Here is a 21,418-nt window from a genome sequence, read left to right on the forward strand (position 1 = left end):
TTTGAAGTTAAAGAATTTAGTTTCCTATCTTTCTTCTCTCATGGCAGTTTGGGAACAGTTAGTTAAAACCAACTGACACATTTCTGTATAGCCTGGAAAAAGACATGATACAATACATAAACTAAAACTACCAGGCAACTCAATAGCCAGAAGTTCATTGTGGCTGCTTTTTTTTTTTTTTTTTCCAAACAAAATAAAACAAAGCAAAACAAAACCAAGCAAGAACCCACAGCTCTGAAATAGTTTTCACCTTCAAATTCAGTGATGTATCCCTGTGTCACGACATTGGTTTCAGCACCATGTAAAAGGCCAAATCCTAGCCTGGGATTTTAACTCACTGTAGCCATCTGTTTCCAGAGGATTATATGGATTTTTTTTTTTTTTAAAGTGCTAGACATTAAAAATAGCAGAGAGCCATTTCACATGCTTTTTCAGCTATCTTGTGTTGAAAAGATCACTTAAGCTTGAAGCCGAAGTTACGTGACCCTGTAAATATGCTGTGCCTATTGATGTCCTCAGACAACTGAAAAAACTGCTACTGTAGAAGTACAAGTAGCAAGCAGCCACTTACTAACATATCCACATTTGGTTTTCATGACTAAAGGAAGTGTGTCTAGTCACTAGCTAATTCTCAGTTATCCTCAGGCTTCCACAGAATCACAGAATGTTAGGGGGCCCAAGAGGGCCAATGACATCCTGGCCTGCATCAGGAACAGTGTGGCCAGCAGGAGCAGAGAGGTCATTCTGCCCCTGTACACTGCACTGGTTAGGCTGCACCTCGGGTCCTGTGTCCAGTTCTGGGCCCCTCAGTTTAGGAAGGATGTTGACTTGCTGGAACGAGTCCAGAGAAGAGCAACAAAGTTGGTGAGGGGTTTGGAACACAAGCCCTATGAGGAGAGGCTGAGGGAGCTGGGGTTGCTTAGCCTGGAGAAGAGGAGACTCAGGGGTGACCTTATTACTCTCTACAACTACCTGAAGGGAGGTTGTAGACAGACGGATGACGGTCTCTTCTCCCAGGCAGCCAGCACCAGAACAAGAGGACACAGTCTCAGGCTGCGCCAGGGGAGGTTTAGGTTGGATGTTAGGAAAAAATTCTATACAGAGAGAGTGATTGCCCATTGGAATGGGCTGGCTGGGGAGGTGGTGGAGTCGCTGTCATTGGAGGTTTTTCAGGAGAAGACTTGATGGGGTGCTTGGTGCCATGGGTTAGTTGTTTAGGTGGTGTTGGATTGGTTGATGGGTTGGACGCGATGATCTTGAAGGTCTCTTCCAACCTGGTTTATTCTATGTATTCCATATATTCTGCTATAACTTGACAAAAGCAAGCTCCGTTTCCAGTGTTTCCAGTGGGTCAGAAGGAATCACCTAGTCCAACTTCCCTGACAGAGCAGGTCACGCAGGAACACATCCAGGTGGGTTTTGAATGTCCGCAACCTCTGTGGACAGCCTGTTCCAGTGTGCTGCCACCCTCACAGTGAAAAAGTTTTTCCTTACATTACTTTTTATTGCATCATTATAATTTTCAAATGGTATGACTTATAACTTAACAATGCAGTGAGCTTTTTTTTGACAACTTCATGTGGAAGTTTTCAGAATAACATTTGTTACTAAATCTGAAAGTCTCACTTTCATCATTTGTATTTGATCAGATAGGATGGTCTTCTTATCCCTAACGACAAGCAGGAATGACACAAGCCAAGTCACACTTCATTACATGACCTCAGGTTCTGAAAAGTCAGGTGTGCTGGTTTTATCCGAGGTAGATGTTCTTCGTAGCAGCTGGTTTTGGATTTGTGTGGGAAAAGGTGTGATAATTCAGGGGTGACTTCGCTGTTGCTGAGTAGCACTTACATAGAGTCTGTTCCTGTTGCTTACACTCTTCTGCTCCTCACACCACCTCACCAGCAATGAGGCTGGAGGAGCACAAAAAGTTGGGAGAGAACAGCTGACCCCAACTGACCATGTGACAACACGTTCAGCATATAAATCTGAGGGAAAAAGACAGAAGGGGGCACATTCAAAGTGATGATGTTTGTCTTCCCAAGTAACTTTTATGCATGATGGAGAGCTGCCATCCTGGAGATGTCTGAACAGCTGCCTGCCAATGGGAAGTGCTGAAGGAATTCCTTGTTTTCCTTTTCTCATGCACACAGACTTGCTTTACCTATTAAACTGTTTTTATCTCAGCTCATGAGTTTTCTTACCTCTACTCTTCCTATTCAATCCCACATCCCACTGCAGGGAAGTGAGCAAGCGGCTGGGTGGTGCTTAGTAGCTGGTTGTGGTTAAATCACAACATCATGACAAACAGACAGATCTTCAGTTTCATAGGAATGGCACCTTCAGTTGCCTCCACTCAATGACATCTTTCTGTTAATAGAGATCTGCTTTGCAACTAAACCAGAGGCTGGGGAAAGACAAATACTTAGAAGATGCATATAGAAAGGTGTAAACACATGCTCCAAGTCTCCTCCCCATGCATTATTTTACATGGCCTCTGCTTCTGTAGTTCATTTACAAATGCTGGCCACTGTGCATATGTTTGAAAACTTTCAGCAGCTTTGATTTTGTAACACTGCTTACAAGTACATGACAGTACTGGATAATAGCAAAAGAAATCTAAACCCCTTACTTTGTAGGATTTTCTCATTATAAGTACTGAAGAGTTTGACACCAGCTGTGTATTTTCCTTCTGTACTAAAATAGCCCCAAAATGCAGGAACTTCCTGTTTATTTTGGTAATTTTATCATTGTCTATTTTTTAGAATAACTGATTAAAGAAATGATACCAATATTAAGTCTTAGCAGCCTAAAGGTTTGCCTTGTTTTCTATAAATGAACTCAATCAAAGCCTTATAATGAAATTCTGCCCCTGTTCATTTCCTTCAATTACGTTTTTCTTATTATATTATACTTCCATTTCTGCTTGGCAATATTGTCTGATAACTGCAAAATTCCACCACTTTGCAACCACTATCAGAATCTCATATGAATTGAATTTCCAAGGGTTTTTTAACATTACATCATTCTGTCAGCATCGGAAGTTCCCAGTTGTGTTTGCAATTAAGGTGAGGTAGGTAGTCTCATCCTACTTCCAGTGCTTGAGCCCCTCACTATTATTCCACAGCTCAGCATCTCCTTCCTTCTCCTCCCTAAATCCTCCACTCCCAAGAGAAAAAGATTGCAATTTAAGCTCAAGAACAAAAGAAGGGAGAAATTCTTGTGACCATCAGGAAAAGAGTTAAATATGCCTGTAGAGTAGTAAGCGATCAGGTAGTACCAGCAGTACTTTGTTTCCAGGAGCACTAAATTTGACTTGTCTCACTTAACCAGTACATTCAAAAACCCCAGGATAATTCCCTGTTATAATTTCACCACATGATTTGGAGATTAAAGAACCTTTCACTCAATTCACTTTCAGAACAATCCCAGTATGAGAACCACAGTTTTAAAGAATGAAAGTTGCAGACATCAAATCAAGCAACATTTACTAGGACCTCTGATTGTGCAGTGAGTATGCATGCACATGCAGCCTTTGCTCTCTGGAATTGGACCACATGATGGACAAGCACTTGGCAAGCACTTATCAATCACTGCTCTGTGCCAGGGCAGGCATTACAACAGAAGTCAACATCTGGAGGTGCTGACTTGTCAGATTGCAGGACCGATTGCAGGATGTATGTTAGCTTCCACTCCTCCACATTAGCTCTAGAGCCAAACATGCCAGACACCAATTGTCAAACAAACCTACATCCAAACAAATAAACCAAACAAAACCCAAAACTTCTGCAGCTGGCACCTGGGATACAGAAGATGAAGAAAAGCCACATCTCTGTTCAGAGACTGTGAGCTGTCAACACAATAAGGGGAAAAACAAACATTTCAGGTGAAGCATCAAGCTGCTATTCAGTGGATGCAAACTACAGCATAGGTAGTTCCACCTCAACATGAGAAAGAACTTTACTGTAAGGGTAACAGAGCACTGGAACAGGCTTCCCAGAGAGGTTGTGGAGTCTCCTTCTCTGAAGACTTTCAAGACCCATCTGGATGTGTTCCTGTGTGACCTGCAGTAGATTCTATGGTCCTGCTCTGGCAAAGGGGTTGGATTTCAAGATCTCCAGAGATCCCTTCCATCCCCTAACATTCTGTGATCCTGTGATGCTGTGATCAGGCTACTTTGAGGTATGTTAAGCAGCACTTACAACAAAGAAAACAGCAACTCATTTATTACTTCAGACATAGTTCACAGCAAACCAAAAAGATACCCATATGGCATAACGCAAAGTTCACAGAGTAAATACAGCAGGCAGTTACTAAAAAGAGGAAACTGGGCATGTTGATTGACAAAATGGGACAGCAGACAAGTATACTCATAAGGAAGATTTTACTATTTTTTCAAATAAATCTTGCTGAGTTTAGTCATCAGAAAATAAGCTAAGTCAAGGCAGGAGGGAAAACGCAAAACAATACTAATTTTCATGCTCTGCACGTACAAACGTATAACTGAAGAGTTTAAGAGTTACAAAAGGCTCTGATAATTCCCCACTCGGGAAATAACTCCTCATGCATAACTTCTACACCACAGAACATCTTTCTCTAGTTGTATGGCCTAGGGTGGATGTAGTAAAGGAAATATTCTGCTACCAAAATTGCTGCTTTGCTTGGAATTGAGATGCTGCATTACTGATTTAGCAACTGCAGCCCCTAATTTATGAAAAGATTTGATTATAAACAGTCCCCTTCCTGTTCTGCATATTATCATCCTCAGTTCCCATCAGTCTTGCAAACCTGAAGTTAAAACAAATTAGATTGAATGAGGTAGTGAGCAAGTAGGCAACTACACTATATATCAAGAATATGGCTACTTACAACCAAGAAGTCCACTTGCCTAAGAAATTTGTGGCTTTGTAATACAATTGGCAGTGAATTACTTAGTTATTAACTGCAAACACTAAAGAAAGATAAACTCTTACATCTGACAATGTGTCTTGAAAAAATTCAAATCCAAATATCAGCGTATGCACAGATCACTCTTTTGCAAACTCCTTGGACCCTGCTACACTACTTACAATTAATTAAAAAGTGAAAGTACAAAGGAAAAGCACTCATGCATCCCATGAGTAGAGATACTAGTGCTTTCCATCTACAAAATTTGATTGGAAAGCCATTTAAAAGGATTATTTCTGGAAATATGAAGAACAAGGCACTTACCTATTTCGTCCATTATATTCAGTACTGTGCATTCATTTGCCCCTCAGAGGTCTACTGTGAATCCATAGCATGATCCATAGTACCCCATATGAATGGCTTCAGTCTCTCATCCTACATTTAAAAAAGTCTAAGCCAGCAGTGATGCAAACCCAGAGCAGAAAGGAGAAGGTATCACAGAAGGAAAAGGTGTAGCTTCAGAAACTGTCAAAACTGCATACCATCAGAATATCCTTTTGAGGTCAAATGTGACCCACTCTCACCATTTCTGGACCAACACTGATCAAAATGGAGTTTGTCACATCCACAGCATCATGAGATTATACGCAAGGATATGGAGGGGGGAGAAGTCTGCCGAGCACTTCCCCGTGCTCTGCGTCAATAGATTTGGGCTTAGCCTCAGTTAAGCAGCTCAAGCCACCGGTTATTGGTGCTGGCAGCTGTCTACCACACTGCCCCACTTCCTATTTCAAAACACACTGCCTGGGAGGAAGGCCTTGGTCAGTCAGCTCCAACCTGCCTCCAGATAAAACGGCAAAATAGGACAGCAGAGCCTCTATGTTTGCCTTGGATAGTCCCTCAATAGTTTCAAATATCCAGCCTGTTTTCAACACCTCAGTGCACAGATCAGTTGCAGCAATGTTAAAAAAAATACAACACACATTTCAAAATAATAAAAAAAAAAACCAACAAAACTTGGATGGGACCTTGTTTTTAGTGAAGGGTTTTTGCACATGTACACAAGCAGGTACAGCTATAGCCAAGATATGAATGCACCGGGTACACTTTTCAGCATTTCTTGGACAGCAAGTAATTCTTGATGTGTTTCTGTTGGCAGATAACAAATGAGACTCCAGTGAGCAGAGTGATATCAAGTGATATCACTAATGTCAGCACTTCACCCAATATTATGGCAATAGCATAGTCAATAGCACCTTAACAGCACCTGCTATAGTACTTCCCCCATCCTCAAAAAAATGCTAATAGCACATTGAATCCTTATTTCCTGAAAAATCTGTGCTGCATTATCACATTTTCTACATCATGTTTTACTTTGCACTGTAAGATATAAAACACTTCTATGCAATACAATCGAACAATCCTCTTAAATTCATCACTATAAATTTTGTTACAAAAGAAATTAAATTGTATTTGTCACATCAACAAGATCATGCCTTCACTAGACTCTCATTTCATTGCCAACAGCTTATAAGCACTCTAGTTCCACAATAATAATTTGCTAAGCCATAACAACTACTATACTCTTGTGCGACACATGAGCATCTCCCACCCACTCTACATGGCAAATCCATGTAGAGCTTAGAAAAGTCCACAGAAGTCAAAGCTCTGCCCTGACAACACAGCCAAGCCTGGGCTGCAACACAAAAAGCAGCCTTGTGGCCAGGGAGCCTCTGAGAGTAGGACTGAACATCTGGTCCTGCCAGAGTTTTCCCATATAACCATAGCAATGATACCCCCAGGAGCACTAACTCCTCTTAGGCATGCCACCTTGGATCTGTATCTTTAGATTCAAATGTTTCTATTCTCTGTTCAAATGGGCCCTGATGCATTCTTCTTCAGTCTCATAATGGGGCCCAATTTTTTGCTGGGGTCCTAAGTACCCTGTGGTAGAAACAATAACTAAGGCTCTAGAACTCTTTCTGTAAAAATGTGAGCCTGAAGCAACTAGGTTTTATGGAATATTAGGGAGGCAGATTGCTAATCACTGTGTGGTTTGAGTGTAAGCATTAATTACCTTTGATTACGAACACTAAAGATTAATTAATTTCATCATCCTGATCAGATGATGAGCAGGTACCTTGCTCTACAAGTGGTCCCCCTGAGGCACAGCAAATAAAGTAGGGAAAACAAACACACAAACCCAGAACCAAGCTCATTCAGAGCACGTCCAAACCCACCCCATTGATGCTGACTGTGAAGCAGAATTAAAAATCTAGGGAGAGAAGAGGTTAAACTAACCCCACCCTACAATGGTTCTAACAGTATGAAGTAGTGCTTGTGTGTTCTGATGCACTCACATTGCAGTTCAGATTGTGTGGCCTGAGGAGGCAAAAGCTAGTCTGCCACCAACATGTAGGGTAAATTAACTTGCTAATTCACTTTCCAATGCATAGTCCATTGAGCACACAATTACATAAGAAAGGAAATTAAAACTAATGCAGTCAAGCATATTAAATTTGTATGGGTTGTAATATTATATAGAGTTGTTGGGTTTTTTTAAAATGCTGATAAATACAGATGCCTTTTTTTTTTTTTTAATCTAAATCACATCATTCACCCTTAGATCAGTCACATGCACAGCACTGAGCATATGCCATCCTTCTCCAGCACTGTCAGACAAAAGCTACATGGCCAAAAATAGCTGCACAGTGTGCTAGAGCTGCTGCAGAATGCCCTAGATACATTTAGGCCATGAAGACTGAGCAGCTCTGCTGCAAGGAAGGGTTAGGCACTAAAACTTCTTGATAGGCCAGGGCTGAAAAGAGGGAGAAAAATTAATTTTCATCCTTGAAGTTAATCCTTAACAAACATTATTTAGCTGAGTTTAAAAGGGAGAGTCATCTGAAAGCTATCTCCATGCAGAGCTGGAGTGCCTGTGTATAACACAACACATATGAGAAAGGCTGTATTAAAATACTTGGTGCAGGATGAAAAGGTCAGGTAAAGAAAAAGGTGGTATTTGCAAAAGAAAACAAACCACAACCATGAAATATTATAGAAGGTTGACTTTACAAGAGTACAGACACAAACTTTGATAGATGTTTCCCCTACATAGTTTCTCAATTGTTTTCTAAATTAAGTTTTCCTACTCTTCTCTTTCTGCAGAGATTAGGAAAAGCTAACAGCTGATGTTTTTTCTAGATCAGGTAAAACATGTAACCTGGAAGAGCTAAACAAGTAAAGATCAGAGGGATCAAAGATTGATCCCAGCATGCCAGACAGCATGCCCTTAAATCCCTTGTCACATTTCAGGCTAATTCACAATTTATCTTTCTCCACCATCCCACACTCCATGTTAAAAGGCAGCATCTTGAACCAAAAGAGATGAGTGTTACAGCACTGCAGTAACAAACATTAACCATGCTTATCCATGATACTGTAGGTACCAGAAGGTAATTAAGGTGATAAATGAATTAACAAACTAGGGACATCCCAGAGTCATCTTCCTAAACTTCAGCCATTTCCATTCAACAGATCTTTGATGCACTGGGACAATGACAAGTGTACATCTCTCATTAAAATACCGAGAGACACATTTTAATCTCTGCAGTGCAGAGGACAGTGGCCTCTCTTCCTCATGTCATCCTCCAAGTTATCTCTGAGGAATAAAGCTCAGTCTGAGTGAAGATATCGTTACCTGTATCAACTGACCGAGACAAAACGGATTTCCCCAGATTAGCGGAGGATTGCCCTACACCGGCAGCCAAGGCTTTACCTTTAGCCATGTGAGCAGCAGTAAAACCAGAACAATCTCCACCCTGCATCCCTAGCTGGCTAGACTCTGAGAGTGGGCCTTCTTAAACTGCCTGTGAACCACCCAACACTTAAAGCATAAAAATGATACATACTATCAATTTATCACTCCAGACTAATCCATCCTTTCTTCCCTGACATCAATGCAATGCAGAACAGAAGGTATGGAGACTTCTCTTTAGCTAGTCCCTCAAGGTAAAGTTCAGTCATCAGCCACACGAGTGTGAACACTAGCCTACATCATCACAGCCCTTGCAAAATGAGTAATATGATAGCTGCACAGTATTCAGTGAGGAAGCTACTGTTACAGCTTGTTGCTTAACTTTCTAGACACGTCTCCAAGAAGGTTCAGTACAGAAAGCATTGAACAAAAAAGAAAATGGAAATTATATGAGCATCAGACAAGACTTGGTGCTCCTTCTGTGTTTCTGACAAGGCTATTGCATGCCTAGGGGATCACATGCAAAAGTCATAGGTTGGCTCTGTTCTAACCTGTATTCATAAAGAGGGAGAGGACTTGGAGGAAAATCTAAGTGCCAGAAATCTAAAGAAAACCTGAAAAATTCAAGGATATACTCTGATGCCAATCCTAATGAGGAAAACTGAAGCAGGCTGACAATATTGAAAGTGCCTAAATGCAGTCAGTGTTGTCAAATAGCAGCAGAGAAACATTGGCAGGGGCAGGGGTGTGAGTGTGTATTTCAACATGTTATATTCCCTTGAATACCTCTGCTTCACTGTGACTTTCATTACATTGACCACTGTCAGGAAATATGACCCTAAATTTAAATATTAAAAGACAAATCCACTGGTACAACAGGTTTTCAAAGTCTCAACAAAGGCTTTAACTCTACCTCCTTTTAAAGAAGTATAAAAGGATCTGCAAGTAGTTTATTAAAAGAATTTCACAATGTTGGAAACTGTCCATGGGAAGTTTTCATCATAACTCTATCAGAAGACACTGATATATACATACATATAGCTGCTATACACAGCTTGGTATTTAGAACCTTGCCCCTCCTGCACTGAGTCTGTAATGCTTACACTTGTGAGAACTGTATAATCCTGTGCAATTAACTGCAAATAGAAGTGTCACTCTTTCCTTTGTGTCTATAAATGCCTCCATACTAAATCACCACATCAGTTATTTATCATGCATATACAGATTTATTAATTCCCTCCCCTGTTCTTTAGGTATCAAAACATAGATGAGTATTTTTCATTTCTTCCTTGCAGGTAACCAGGAGGCAATCACATTTATAGGCCTGAAAACTCTCCTCACAAGACTCTTGCTTCCACTGTAGATTCAATGTCCTCATGGAACTCTTTTAATACATTAACAGAAAAACATATTGAAAATCTGAACAAGTAGTTTCTTCCTTTTTGCTCCTGAATCATAGCAGTAATAACACAGTTTAACTTTGTGTATATATATAAATATAAGTCAATATTCACAGTGGCATGAAAATAAGCAGAAGTCAGGGCTCCTTGTCGGTGCAGTTGTGTTTGCTTGCCTAGCTCACTGTCTGAGCTCTGTCCTTCCTTTATCCTACTCTCTTTAAAAATGTTTATCTTCCATTTCTTAACAAAACAAAACAAAAGCTTTGTGAATCTTAGTAGTTTGTAGGAGGTTTTTTTAATGTTTTGGTAAAAGTCTATTTTCTCTGTACCACGCAGCCCTGCATAGGGTGATGTATGTAAGCACAAAAGAGAATAATTAAGTAGCAGCATCGGTGCTCTAAGAGCAGATCTCTCATGTGGAAAACATTTCCCAAGCTCCATAGAGCACTTACGGAAAACAGCAGAGTGTGATAGCTCAAAACCAAGAAGGAACAAATGTAGAGATGCCTTCTGCCCTTTTTGAAAATTTAATCACTTCCACGGCTATCCTGGAGCAAGCTGCGTAAGGCAAAGCACAGACAGAAGAAGAGAGAAGCAGAGAAATTGGCTGGCAGCTGATGGATACCAGAAGTGCTCTGCAGTTCCTATTCCAGGAAGAAGAACAAACAATACATCTTTCTTTGAGCCCTCATGAGCCATTTGCCGGGAACAAGGGCTGTGCATGACCTGGGTAGTCCGAGAAGCTTCATCAAGATGCTGAAGGAAGGCCTCTGTGTCCAGCAATGTGATTCAAATGTGTAAAAAACTTTCTCCCCCACCCCCCTCCCCCCAATTACACAGTTTTAGTGATGGAACCTTCTCAGGACAGCATTTTGGCTTCAAACATTTCTACAGTAAAGTTCATATAATTATACACATTTGGATTTCAGTTAGGCTGGAGAAAAGAAGGCTCTGAGAAGACCTTGTAGCATCCTTCCAGTATCTGAGGGGGCCTACAAGAAAGCCAGTGTAATGGGTTGGGGCAAACCCCCTCCCCACCACACGCAGAAATAACAACTCAGACAAACAGATTGCAAAAGTGGTGGAAAGCTTAAATAGAGAACAGTGAGTGTGTACAAAAAAGAAACATAGGGACAAGAAAGAGACCAAAACAGACCCAGAAAGATCCCAACCCCACCTAAGGGTGTACCCACAACCCCCAGGGCTCCTCCTTCCCCCCCCCCCCCCCCATACTGCTAGACTAGTCTCAGCTGGCCAGATCTGAGACTGCCCATCCCCCCGTGGCCTTGGGCCTAATCAGGCCCATGGCTGGGAGATCTCTCCCCCAGTTACTGTGTGTCAGAGAGGAAGAAAAGAGGAAGTGCCAGACCCCACCGTAAAATTTATAGTGGTGCAAGGGATTATGGTAGAAATACCTAATTTCCTGTGTCCACCCACTGGGCTGGACTTCTGGACACAGGAAACACCCCTGTAGCAGAGGGCACCCAGCCCAAACTACGCCAACCAGGAAGAGACATTTTATAAGAGCTTGTAGTGATAGGATGAGAGGAAATGGATTGAAGCTTGAAGGTAGATTACACTGGATATTAGAAAGAAATTCTGTTCAGTAAGGAGGGTAAGACACTGAAACAAGTTGCCCAGGGACATCATGGATGCCCCCACCCTGGAAGTGTTCAAGGCAAGGCTAGATGAGGCCTTGAGCAGTCTGGTCTAGTGGAGGGTCTCCTTGCCCATATTGGAGCAGGGGGGGGGATTGGATGATCGTTCAGATCCCTTCCAACCCAAACCATTCTATAAATCTATGAATCTATATCCATATAATCAACATTAAAACAAACAAACCAACCAACCCACAAACAAACCAACAGCTATTTTAATTAATAATATGGTTATGAGGCAATTCACTTGAGTCTGAAATTTGCTTCACTCCTACCCACTATAGAATCATAGAATCAATATGGTTAGAAAAGACATCAGAGATCATCAAGTCCAACCTATCACCCAACATCTCATGACTAAATAAACCATGGCACCAAGTGCCACATCCAATCCCCTCTTGAACACATCCAGGGACGGTGACTCCACCACCTCCCTGAGCAGCACATTCCAATGTCTAACAGCTCTCTCAGTGAAGAACTTTCTCTTCACCTCGAGCCTAAACTTCCCTTGGTGCAGCTTGAGACTGTGTCCTCCTGTTCTGGTGCTGGTTGCCTGGGAGAAGAGACCAACCCCCACCTGGCTACAACCTCCTTTCAGGTAGTTGTAGAGAGCAGTATCTCCCCTGAGCCTCCTCTTCTCCAGGCTAAACAATCCCAGCTCCCTCAGCCACTCCTCACAGGGCTTGTGCTCAAAATGAGTGAACTTAGGGAGTTATTCCACACATTTAGGTAAACAATTACATCTGGTACACTCTTCAGTAGCAGAACAAATGCAGGCAACAGCAGTTAAAGTTGCCTTCACTTGGGTGTTACTACTGCAAAGACAGGAACTTCAGCGAACAGTTCAAGGTAGGCCATTTTCCTTAGGAAATGCAGACATATTCCAAAGTAATGTTTTAGTGTGGTGTCACAAAGTGTTACAGGTGTACCTACCATCCAGTACCCATGGTATTCACGCCTCCTTGTGAAACACTACCAGTTCACTTTCGTTATAAGCACATCTGTATGTGACTACACACCTGCACATCTTCTCTGCATGCGCTGTCAGGAAATGCACCTTATGTACTGGTGCACCTTTCCTCCACGCTGTTCCACTTTCTCCTAGTAAACAAAATGCTGTGGAAAGAACAGTCTCTTCTGCATTTAGCTAAGCTGTCTGTTTGGCAGCTCTTTGAGGAAACAGCTCTGAACTGAGGAATTTGGTGAACAGATTTAAAAACAGAGCTACACTATCAAACACGGCAATTACTGAACAGTGATTAAAGCCTGAACAATCATGCAGCAGTTAAGCATTTCATTCAGTAGTGAGAGTAGGTAGCCTCATTACTTCCCAAAGTGTTATTTTAGGCAGTACATAAGCTGCAGCCAAAGCCTGGTCTTAAAGCAGTAGCCTCATTAGCACAAGTTGAAGTACTTGCACAGAACAAAAGAAAGAAAACAAAAAAAAAACCCAACCAAAACCCCTGAAAAAGCCTCCAGAGCTAGCCAATAACTTCCAGGACCCGTTCACTATTCAATAACACAGACTTCAGAGACTACACATGAAAGAATTGAGTGTACCACCTCACTTTTTTGTGATAGGATCTCTAAGGCACAGACCAACTGCATCAGTAGTTGCTTACAGCTTTTGTGTTGGAAAGTGCTGACTTTATATACACTGGATGGCATTCACAACCCATCAATTTAACACTAGTTTCTCTTGACTCATGATGCAGCAGAGTTGAATCCAGCGCCAGGTCCCCATAGATTTAAGCAGTGCGGCAAATTTATGGTATGGCTGCAAAACTCACCAGACATTTACTGCCAGTTTTGTAAGAACAAACCCAAGGAACCTGGACCCAGTCCAGCATCATGCCTGCCCAGTTCCTGTAAATGCAGCTTTGATCTTTGGGAAACTGAAGCACATGAGAAGTCTGAAGAACTAGTGGTGCACAAGTACATGCTACTCCAAGTAAACAGTGCCATTTTCTGGGAAAACCAGGTAAGTAACCATTTCAAGAAAGCAACCATTTCAACAAAGACACATGAATCATGAAAAAGCAAGATTTCAGGAATAAAAAATACAATTGAACCACAATTGGAATAATCCTTTGTAATATCCTTCTTCCCTGTGCCACTCTTATTTTCCCCTTAAATCCTATGGAGCCCTGCTCTCTGACAAGTAGCAGGCTGAGTACTTCAGCACTGAAGCCTTTTGTTTTTACATACAAGCAATAGCAGGCTGTGCTGGAGCAGCACTGCCTGCAGTCCTGCCAGCTTGCCTCAACCCTGACGGAGGGGAGGGGTGATTCAGAGCGTTTTACAGCTGCTCAGCTCCAAACTCCCTTTCTGGAAGCTGCCTAATAATATAACAATTCCCTACTTTTCAAGAAAGGCTTTTTTTTAACTACTCCAGTGCAAAATTATAAACTTCTTTGTACTTCTACTATTTTGAGATATGACTGAATGTGACAGCAGGATGTACAGACCCATCAGTAACTCAGAAGATAAACAGATCTGGGATTCAAAGGCTGATGAGAAACTTGCACCAGTTTCTTCAAGGCAGCTTTTGGGAATACAGCTTAAATCTCTCCTTGGAAGCTTTCTCTTTCTTTGAAATGGATACAGAATCACAGAATACATCCCATTGGAAGAGACCTCAAAAATCATCCAGTCCAACCCTCGACCCAGCCCTGAAGGGTCGACACTAAACTATGTCCCTAAGCATCAGGTCCACATGCTGTTTAAATGACCTCTAGGGATGGTGACTCCACCACTGCCCTGGGCAGACCCTTCCCAACACTTGACAACTCTTTCAGTGCAGAAGTGTTTCCTAACATCCAGTCTGAACATCCCCTGGTGCAGCTTCAAACCATTTCCTCTAGTCCTGTCACTACTGTATGGTTACTTATCTCAAGCAAGAATTAAAATGCTAATTGTTTACTTGCAAAATGCACGTCAGTTCAGAAAGACAGGCAGAACAGGGCAGTAAGTGCTTTCAGTCCATTACCAAAAGAAAAAGTGCTCTAAGCCTGAAAAAAGGAGGTCAGAGTCACTACTTCAATTCATTTCAGAAGAATTTTAACAGAAACAAAGTTGGCCCAGCCTCTTTAATGGTTTTTGCACAAGTCTTATCATGCATCTTCTTGCCAAACACCTCCTTTATATTTCCCACACACACACCTCTTCTTGTGACAGGCTTTGTACTACACATGACTTACAACTACACAGGACAGGATTACAGCCCTGCAAAACACCTGAAGCTCTGAAAAGTGCAAACCATTTGGTTGCAACTGTCCTGTGCAATACTCTAAATACTTCAAGGTCAGTAAGCTTTGTTTTTCCCTTGCATACTTTTCCAATTTCCAGTTTCAACTTCTGTTCAGAGAGGGCTTTATTAAAAGACCTTTGGAAGACATTTAGACCTTCAAGATCCAAGAGAAGGAAGCACATGTGAAGTTTAACTTCTTAGTGCTCATAAAATAAATTACTTCAGTCCTTTAACAGCCGGGCTCAAACTGATGCCACGGGACAGCATTCCAGCTGTGACAGCAGACTACAATTCAATGTTTGTAGAATTATCTATGGCTGGCAACTGCCGGGCCACCAACACCTCAGCACACAACTTTTGCCTCTACTGGCACATTAACGGTATTGCTCAGTGAATCACAATCAACATGTTACGGAAGCAGTCCATTTAAAAAGCCCTACTCTGAAGGTATCAGTACCTGAGCTGCTCTGACCAGCTACAACCCATGGTAGCCCTGCCCAGACAGGTCACAGAGTACAGCATGGGGGAAGCAGCAGAAAAGGCCCCACTGCTGATTATCATAAGCCTCTATGCTCCACTCACTAAGCAGTGAGTTGTACCCAACACAAATTAATGTCTCGTTTGGCAGAAAGTTGGAATAAACCTTCTTACTCTCCCATGTTTTTTCCCCCTCCTTAAAAAGCACAGCATCAGACACAATGCATAGAATCATAGAATCAGTCAGGGTTGGAAGGGACCACAAGGATCATCTAGTTCCAACCCCGCTGCCATGGGCAGGGACACCTCACAGCACCAGACTACTTCAGCACCACACTACTTCAGCATTGTCCATTGCAATGTGTTCCAAGCAATGTGTTATGTAAGAGGAAAGCCAGATCTCATTGGATTTTCCCAGTTGAAGATCCAAAAGCACAAAAGAGAGTGAAAGTTTAAGCATATGCACAGTGATTTCACAACATCTTTTAACACCTGCAAGCAGCAAAGCCTTCTCAGAAGATTTACAGGCAAAATACATTGTTGTCATTTGGTAAAAAAGAAAAAGAATGTTGTGATATATCTATATCTCTACACAGATACAGATATAGGTCACAAACATATACATGATAGGAAACATAGGAAACATTTTTGGAGTATATAATTGATGCTGGTTTAATTTAATGAGCATTCAAGCAAAAGGTTAATCAAATCAGTTGTGACAAAGAAAGAGAGAAAACACTGTGCAAAGAATGAGAAGCAGGTCCACTGTTGCTCAGTTACAAGTAATTAGAGTCTCACTGTCCAGCAGTTCTTCCAGAGTATAATATTCAATAATCCCTGCAGCCTGGAATACTTGAGTCAAATGGGAAGACTTTTTTATAATCGCTATTGTTGGGGTGTCCTGCAAAACCCAAGTTTCTCCTCCCCAGAGAGGGAAACAGAGATTGTTGCTGTAAAGGTTACTAGACGTGATATTTATCACTGGTTATTTTCTAAGTCACGAGAAAGGCAAAGGCAGTCTTTGAAACACAGGTCTGAGAAGGAGCATTAATCAGTAACTAGTTTTCCAATAACCAGCCTCAGAAGACAGTTGCTTCAAAACTCAAAAAAAAAACCCCAAGCCCTCTTCAAGTGAAGAGCATGACTCCATATCTACATTGTTACATCTTCTCTTGACTTCACGACTCTTGCACACCCTTAGCCTCTCTTGGTGTACCTTCACATTACTTCAGTCCACCAAAGTGAGCAGATCAGATTAGATTGTCTGTGGCAGAGAATTAGTTGAGAATGAGGAAGAACAAAGGCTTTTAAAATAAATAAATGGCCCCACAGAGATGCACTCATTACAAAAGGGTTTGTAACCAAGAGAAAAATTCAGAGTCTTACTTTGAATTACAGCTGTTAGATCCTGCTTACTCCACAGAACATCCCATTTTTTAGTACGCAACAACTCTACCAACTTCCTTTAACTATTCTACATCTTCATTATAAGAACTATCTTGGCTCTCTTTAAGGACTGACAAAACAGGAATAGAAAAGTAAACCTCCTCACCAGGTTGCTGCCTACATCGTTTCTTTCTGAAGCTAATTTAGCTTCTCTGGTTTCAAGAGCAGGTGCCTGTTTAAATGACTCACTGGTCACAATGTGTCAAACCACACCCCCAGAGGTCAAGACAAGGGCTAGTAAGAGTGGACCGTAACTCTCACTAACACAGGCCACCTTCTTAAACCTTTTGGTAATTTACCAGGTCGAGTTTGCAAGGCCATATTGTTGTTTCCCCTACTTAAAAACCAAAAAACAAGGAAAAATAAAAACCCAACCAAAACAAAACAACCAACCAACCCACACAAACCCCCACACACCAAACCCAAACCAAACCAACACCACAAACCACAATCAAAAGAGGTCAAAGGCATCTTTGACATATATGCCTCTGCCAGAGAACTGCACTGAAAATTGCTCTGCAGACTTCCATATTTCATCAGCAGATTTCTTTGGCCTTGATTTATAGCCAAAAAAAGGCTAGAACATCACCATCTGGGACTAGATTAGTGATAAGAGCTTGCACCTGGCAATTATCTAGATCTTTCTGAAAAAGAATCCCAGGACAAGTTTAAGAAAACTCCCTAATCAAAACCTGGACTATAAAGAGAAACACCAGAGAACAGCACTTGCTCAAAATTTAAGCTGAGCATTAAAGGGAACTGCTAGCAGCAGTAAAACACACTGAACTCCTGTTTACAGCCAGGCAATAGCAAGGCCTATTTGCAGAGTTAGGATGAACATAAATCACTTCTACAAACCCTGGGGTCAGGAGCCTATTCAGAACTACACTGTAATGTCCCCATTCCTCAGGAGAAGATCAAACCATCATACTGTCACATTAAATATTTCAGCCTTGGAATGCTGCTCATCATGCAGATGGCACAAACAAGTGAAATCTGTAAGGATGATGATTAAACAAAAGTCTACCAGGAAAAAAAAAGAGGCATCCATTAGCATCACCATGGTGTGAGCATCAGTGTCTTCATTATACTGCTTTCCTGTGCTCTGCATTTGTTACTGACTCCAAAGATTTATGTTAAACATATTGCAGTGAAAAACAAAGCTACTCTGCAGACAGCCTTTAGTGATACTGCACATCTGAGACATTTACAGCAGCAATCCAGGCAACTCACAGGGGCAATGAGGCTCACAGAAACTTCCTGAACACAAAGTACTTGACAGCTGTGTTTCTTAAAGTTGAGAATAACTTGGTGGAAAAAAACAACATCCTGGGACAAAAGTAAATAAATACATTATGGAATATTTCAGAAAAGACAGATTGTAAGTGTAAAAGCATACCAAAATGCTGATAATCCAGGCACAACAACAAACACAAGCTGCTTGGGCTATAGCCTGGTTTTATTGCCAATATCTCACTCGGCAGCTGGTTACTGTTGTCCTTTTCTGGTTTACAGATGGCTACTGCCATCTGCCTTTACTTCACCCCTTTACCCTCTTTGCAGCATTTTTTTAAAACACAAATTGTTATTTTCTTCCTTTGCTGTAAGGAATAAATGGATGAAGTAAACATGTTTTGGGTTTCCCCATGAAAGGGAATGCACACAAAATGTTAAAGTAGCACTGCCTGGAGTTTGTGCAGAATAGAATAGAATAGAATAGAATAGAATAGAATAGAATAGAATAGACCAGACCAGGTTGGAAGAGACCTTCAAGATCATCATGTCCAACCTATCAGCTAATCCAACCCACCTAATCAACTAAACCATGGCACCAAGCACCCCATCAAGTCTCCTCCTGAACACCTCCAATGACGGTGACTCCACCACCTCCCTGGGCAGCCCATTCCAATGGGCAATCACTCTCTCCATGTGGAACTTCTTCCTAACATCCAGCCTTAGCCTCCCCTGGTGCAGCCTGAGACTGTATCCTCATGTTCTGGTGCTGGTTGCCTGGGAGAAGAGACTAACCTCTGCAGAGTCCATGTCCATGATGGGGTGCCCTTTCCTCAATGAAATAACTGTGACAATAAAGAGGGAGTGACAGGCAAGAAGGTTCAGCAGTTTGTTTTCCACCCTACTGCCACTGCTGCACTCAAGTCTAAACAAGTGCAAACACCACTGACATGACACTTCTATCTTCCAAATGAGCTCAGAAAGGTTTGATGTGTCTTAGTATGCTAGCCAAAATTTAGTATTGTGAAGTTCATCAGTGCATTAGTCAGCATGCAGGCAATGAGGAAACCAATTTTGCAAAAGAAAAAAAAACCACCACCACTCGAACTGGCTGCATAAAAGGATGAGTTCTCATCTCGAGGGCGGGTAACTGGATAAACCTGCATTTCCAAAACAGCTTTCCAAAAAGCTCTCTGAAGCAGAATTGAGAAACAAGATAGCTTTGTACACCAGCGTGAATCAAGTTCTGTCAGCACTTCTATAATAAACCTTGCCAATGCAGGAGTTTAAAATGAAGCTGAAAAAGATCTGCAATTCAAGAATGGGAAAACCAAACTTCTTCAGCACACTTAAGAGTATGTTTTAGGATGTTACAAGATTTTAGGTCCAAGACCTTTCACTGGGCTTTCAACCAGTCTGACTGTCACTGCCCAGGAATCATCACTATGATCATATTCACAGAATTGTCAGGGCAGGAAAGGACCTCAAAGATCATCTAGTTCCAACCCCTCTGCCATGGGCAGGGACACCTCACACTAGATCAGGTTGCTCACAGCCATATCCAGCCTGGCCTTAAAAAATTCTAGGGATGGGGCTTCCAACATCTCCCTGGACAACCTGCTCCAGCAGCTCACCATACTCATGGTGAACTTTTTTCTAGCATCGAATCTGAATCTACCCACTTCTAGTTTTGCTCCATTTCCCCTAGTCCTATCACTATCTGACATCCTAAACTGTCCCTTACCAGCCTTCCTGTAGGCCCCCTTCAGATACTGGAAAGCCACAATAAGGTCTCTTTGGAGTCTTCTCTTCTCCCAACGGAATAACCCCAACTCCCTCTGTCTTCATGGGAGAGGTGCTCCAGCCCTCTGATCATCCTTGTGGACCTTCTCACCTTCTCTGGACACACTCCAGCACATCCTTATCTTTCTTGTAATAGGGGCTCCAGAAATAGACACAGTACTCAAGGTGGGGTCTCACCATAGTGGAGTAGAGGGGCAGAATCACCTCCCTCAACCTGCTGGCCACACTTCTCTTGATGCAGCCCAGGATACAATTGGCTTTCCCATCAATTAGATTAAGATTCAGGCATTTAGCAGAAATGTTACTTTTGGAAGTGTATGATACTTCTTCACTCCTTTCCCTCATTGTCTCCCAGCACAAAGATAATTCTTCTTAATGTTTTCCATGTCATCCACTACCCTCAGATCCTTTAGGAGGCATCCATGACCCTCATAAGGATAGAACACATTTCTAGCACAGCATAATATGCAGTAAGACGTGTCTATGGTACTGGCTGCAGCAAGGCTCTTCTGAAGACAAAACTACACCAACTGGAGTACTTCCTGGCTGCAACAGTGTGCAGTGGCACCAGCCTCATTTGACAACCCTCCAAGGCCAAACAAAAAAAATCAGTGGCAGATCACAGACAAGATCTGTGAGAAGTTGTACCTGGCATGTCAGATTGCGGGAGGACAGTTGTTCCTACATGAGCTGCAGATGCAAGAGGAAGACTCAGAAGAAAGTTGACTGTGAAAAAAATTATTATATATAGACAAGTAAAATAAAATCAACCTCCATGCAAAGGACTAGGCTAATTGCTAGGCTCAAGTGGAGGTTCAGATGTCAGTTCAGAGTATTAAACAAGGGAAATAAAGCCTGGAGAACAGGTGGCCAACAACCAAACTACAAAATCAGTCTGCTGGAATATCAAGTCCCTTCTGGGACTTCCAGTACCAGGAGTATTTCTTCTGGGTTCTTAATGTTTTGGGTAACTCTCAGCTCCTAAGCGAAGTGACTCTGCCTCTTCCTCCAAGACAAGTGTTAAGCTTGACCTCTAACACACACTACTGAGAACCATTTACTGAGGTTAATAATCCACAACTCTGACTTCTAACAAGAAAGTCCTGCTTTCCCTGAAGCTAGCACCAGAAAAGGAGTGCTTCAGCTAGCTAGTTTTATTCCTAAGTGAAGGGCATCAACTGGAAGATTTCTGTGACATGGAATCACTGCTGTTTTCCACATTTTGCTTCCCACCAGTCTCAGCAGATAGCTTTGCTTTATTTGCTCAACTCCAGATTCCAAATCCAGTTCATCTTGTTGACATCTGCACAGATAAACTGTATAAATTAGATATAGACTCAAATCTACAGAAGCATAGTTAATCCCCAAGGAAAAAAAAAATAAATGTGTGGCCTCTACAGAGCAAAACTAGGCTTCAACAAATCTGAAAACATTAGAAGACAACCTGTTTGCCCAGCATTAATAAAAAGGAACACAAATTTCAATGAACTTTTAATCTGGCAAACAG

The 21,418-nt window shown here is 41.8% G+C and overlaps 1 protein-coding gene across 8 annotated transcripts in view; it reads right to left on the minus strand.

The window, feature by feature from the left end:
- Positions 1–21,418, minus strand: part of MAP7 (microtubule associated protein 7) — a 138,073-nt gene that overhangs the window by 90,790 nt on the left and 25,865 nt on the right. Inside the window, exon 1 of one of the 8 annotated variants that reach the window (XM_054162635.1) lies at positions 5,212–5,305. The exons of the other annotated variants lie outside the window; for them this stretch is intronic. Coding sequence (XP_054018610.1) covers positions 5,212–5,224 — 13 coding nt within the window. The 5' untranslated portion in view covers positions 5,225–5,305. Of the gene's footprint in view, positions 1–5,211; positions 5,306–21,418 lie in introns of those variants that run through there. 8 annotated transcript variants of the gene reach the window in all.

Source organism: Dryobates pubescens, chromosome 6, assembly GCF_014839835.1.
Source record: "Dryobates pubescens isolate bDryPub1 chromosome 6, bDryPub1.pri, whole genome shotgun sequence".
In the NCBI taxonomy this organism is placed as follows: Eukaryota; Metazoa; Chordata; class Aves; order Piciformes; family Picidae; genus Dryobates; species Dryobates pubescens.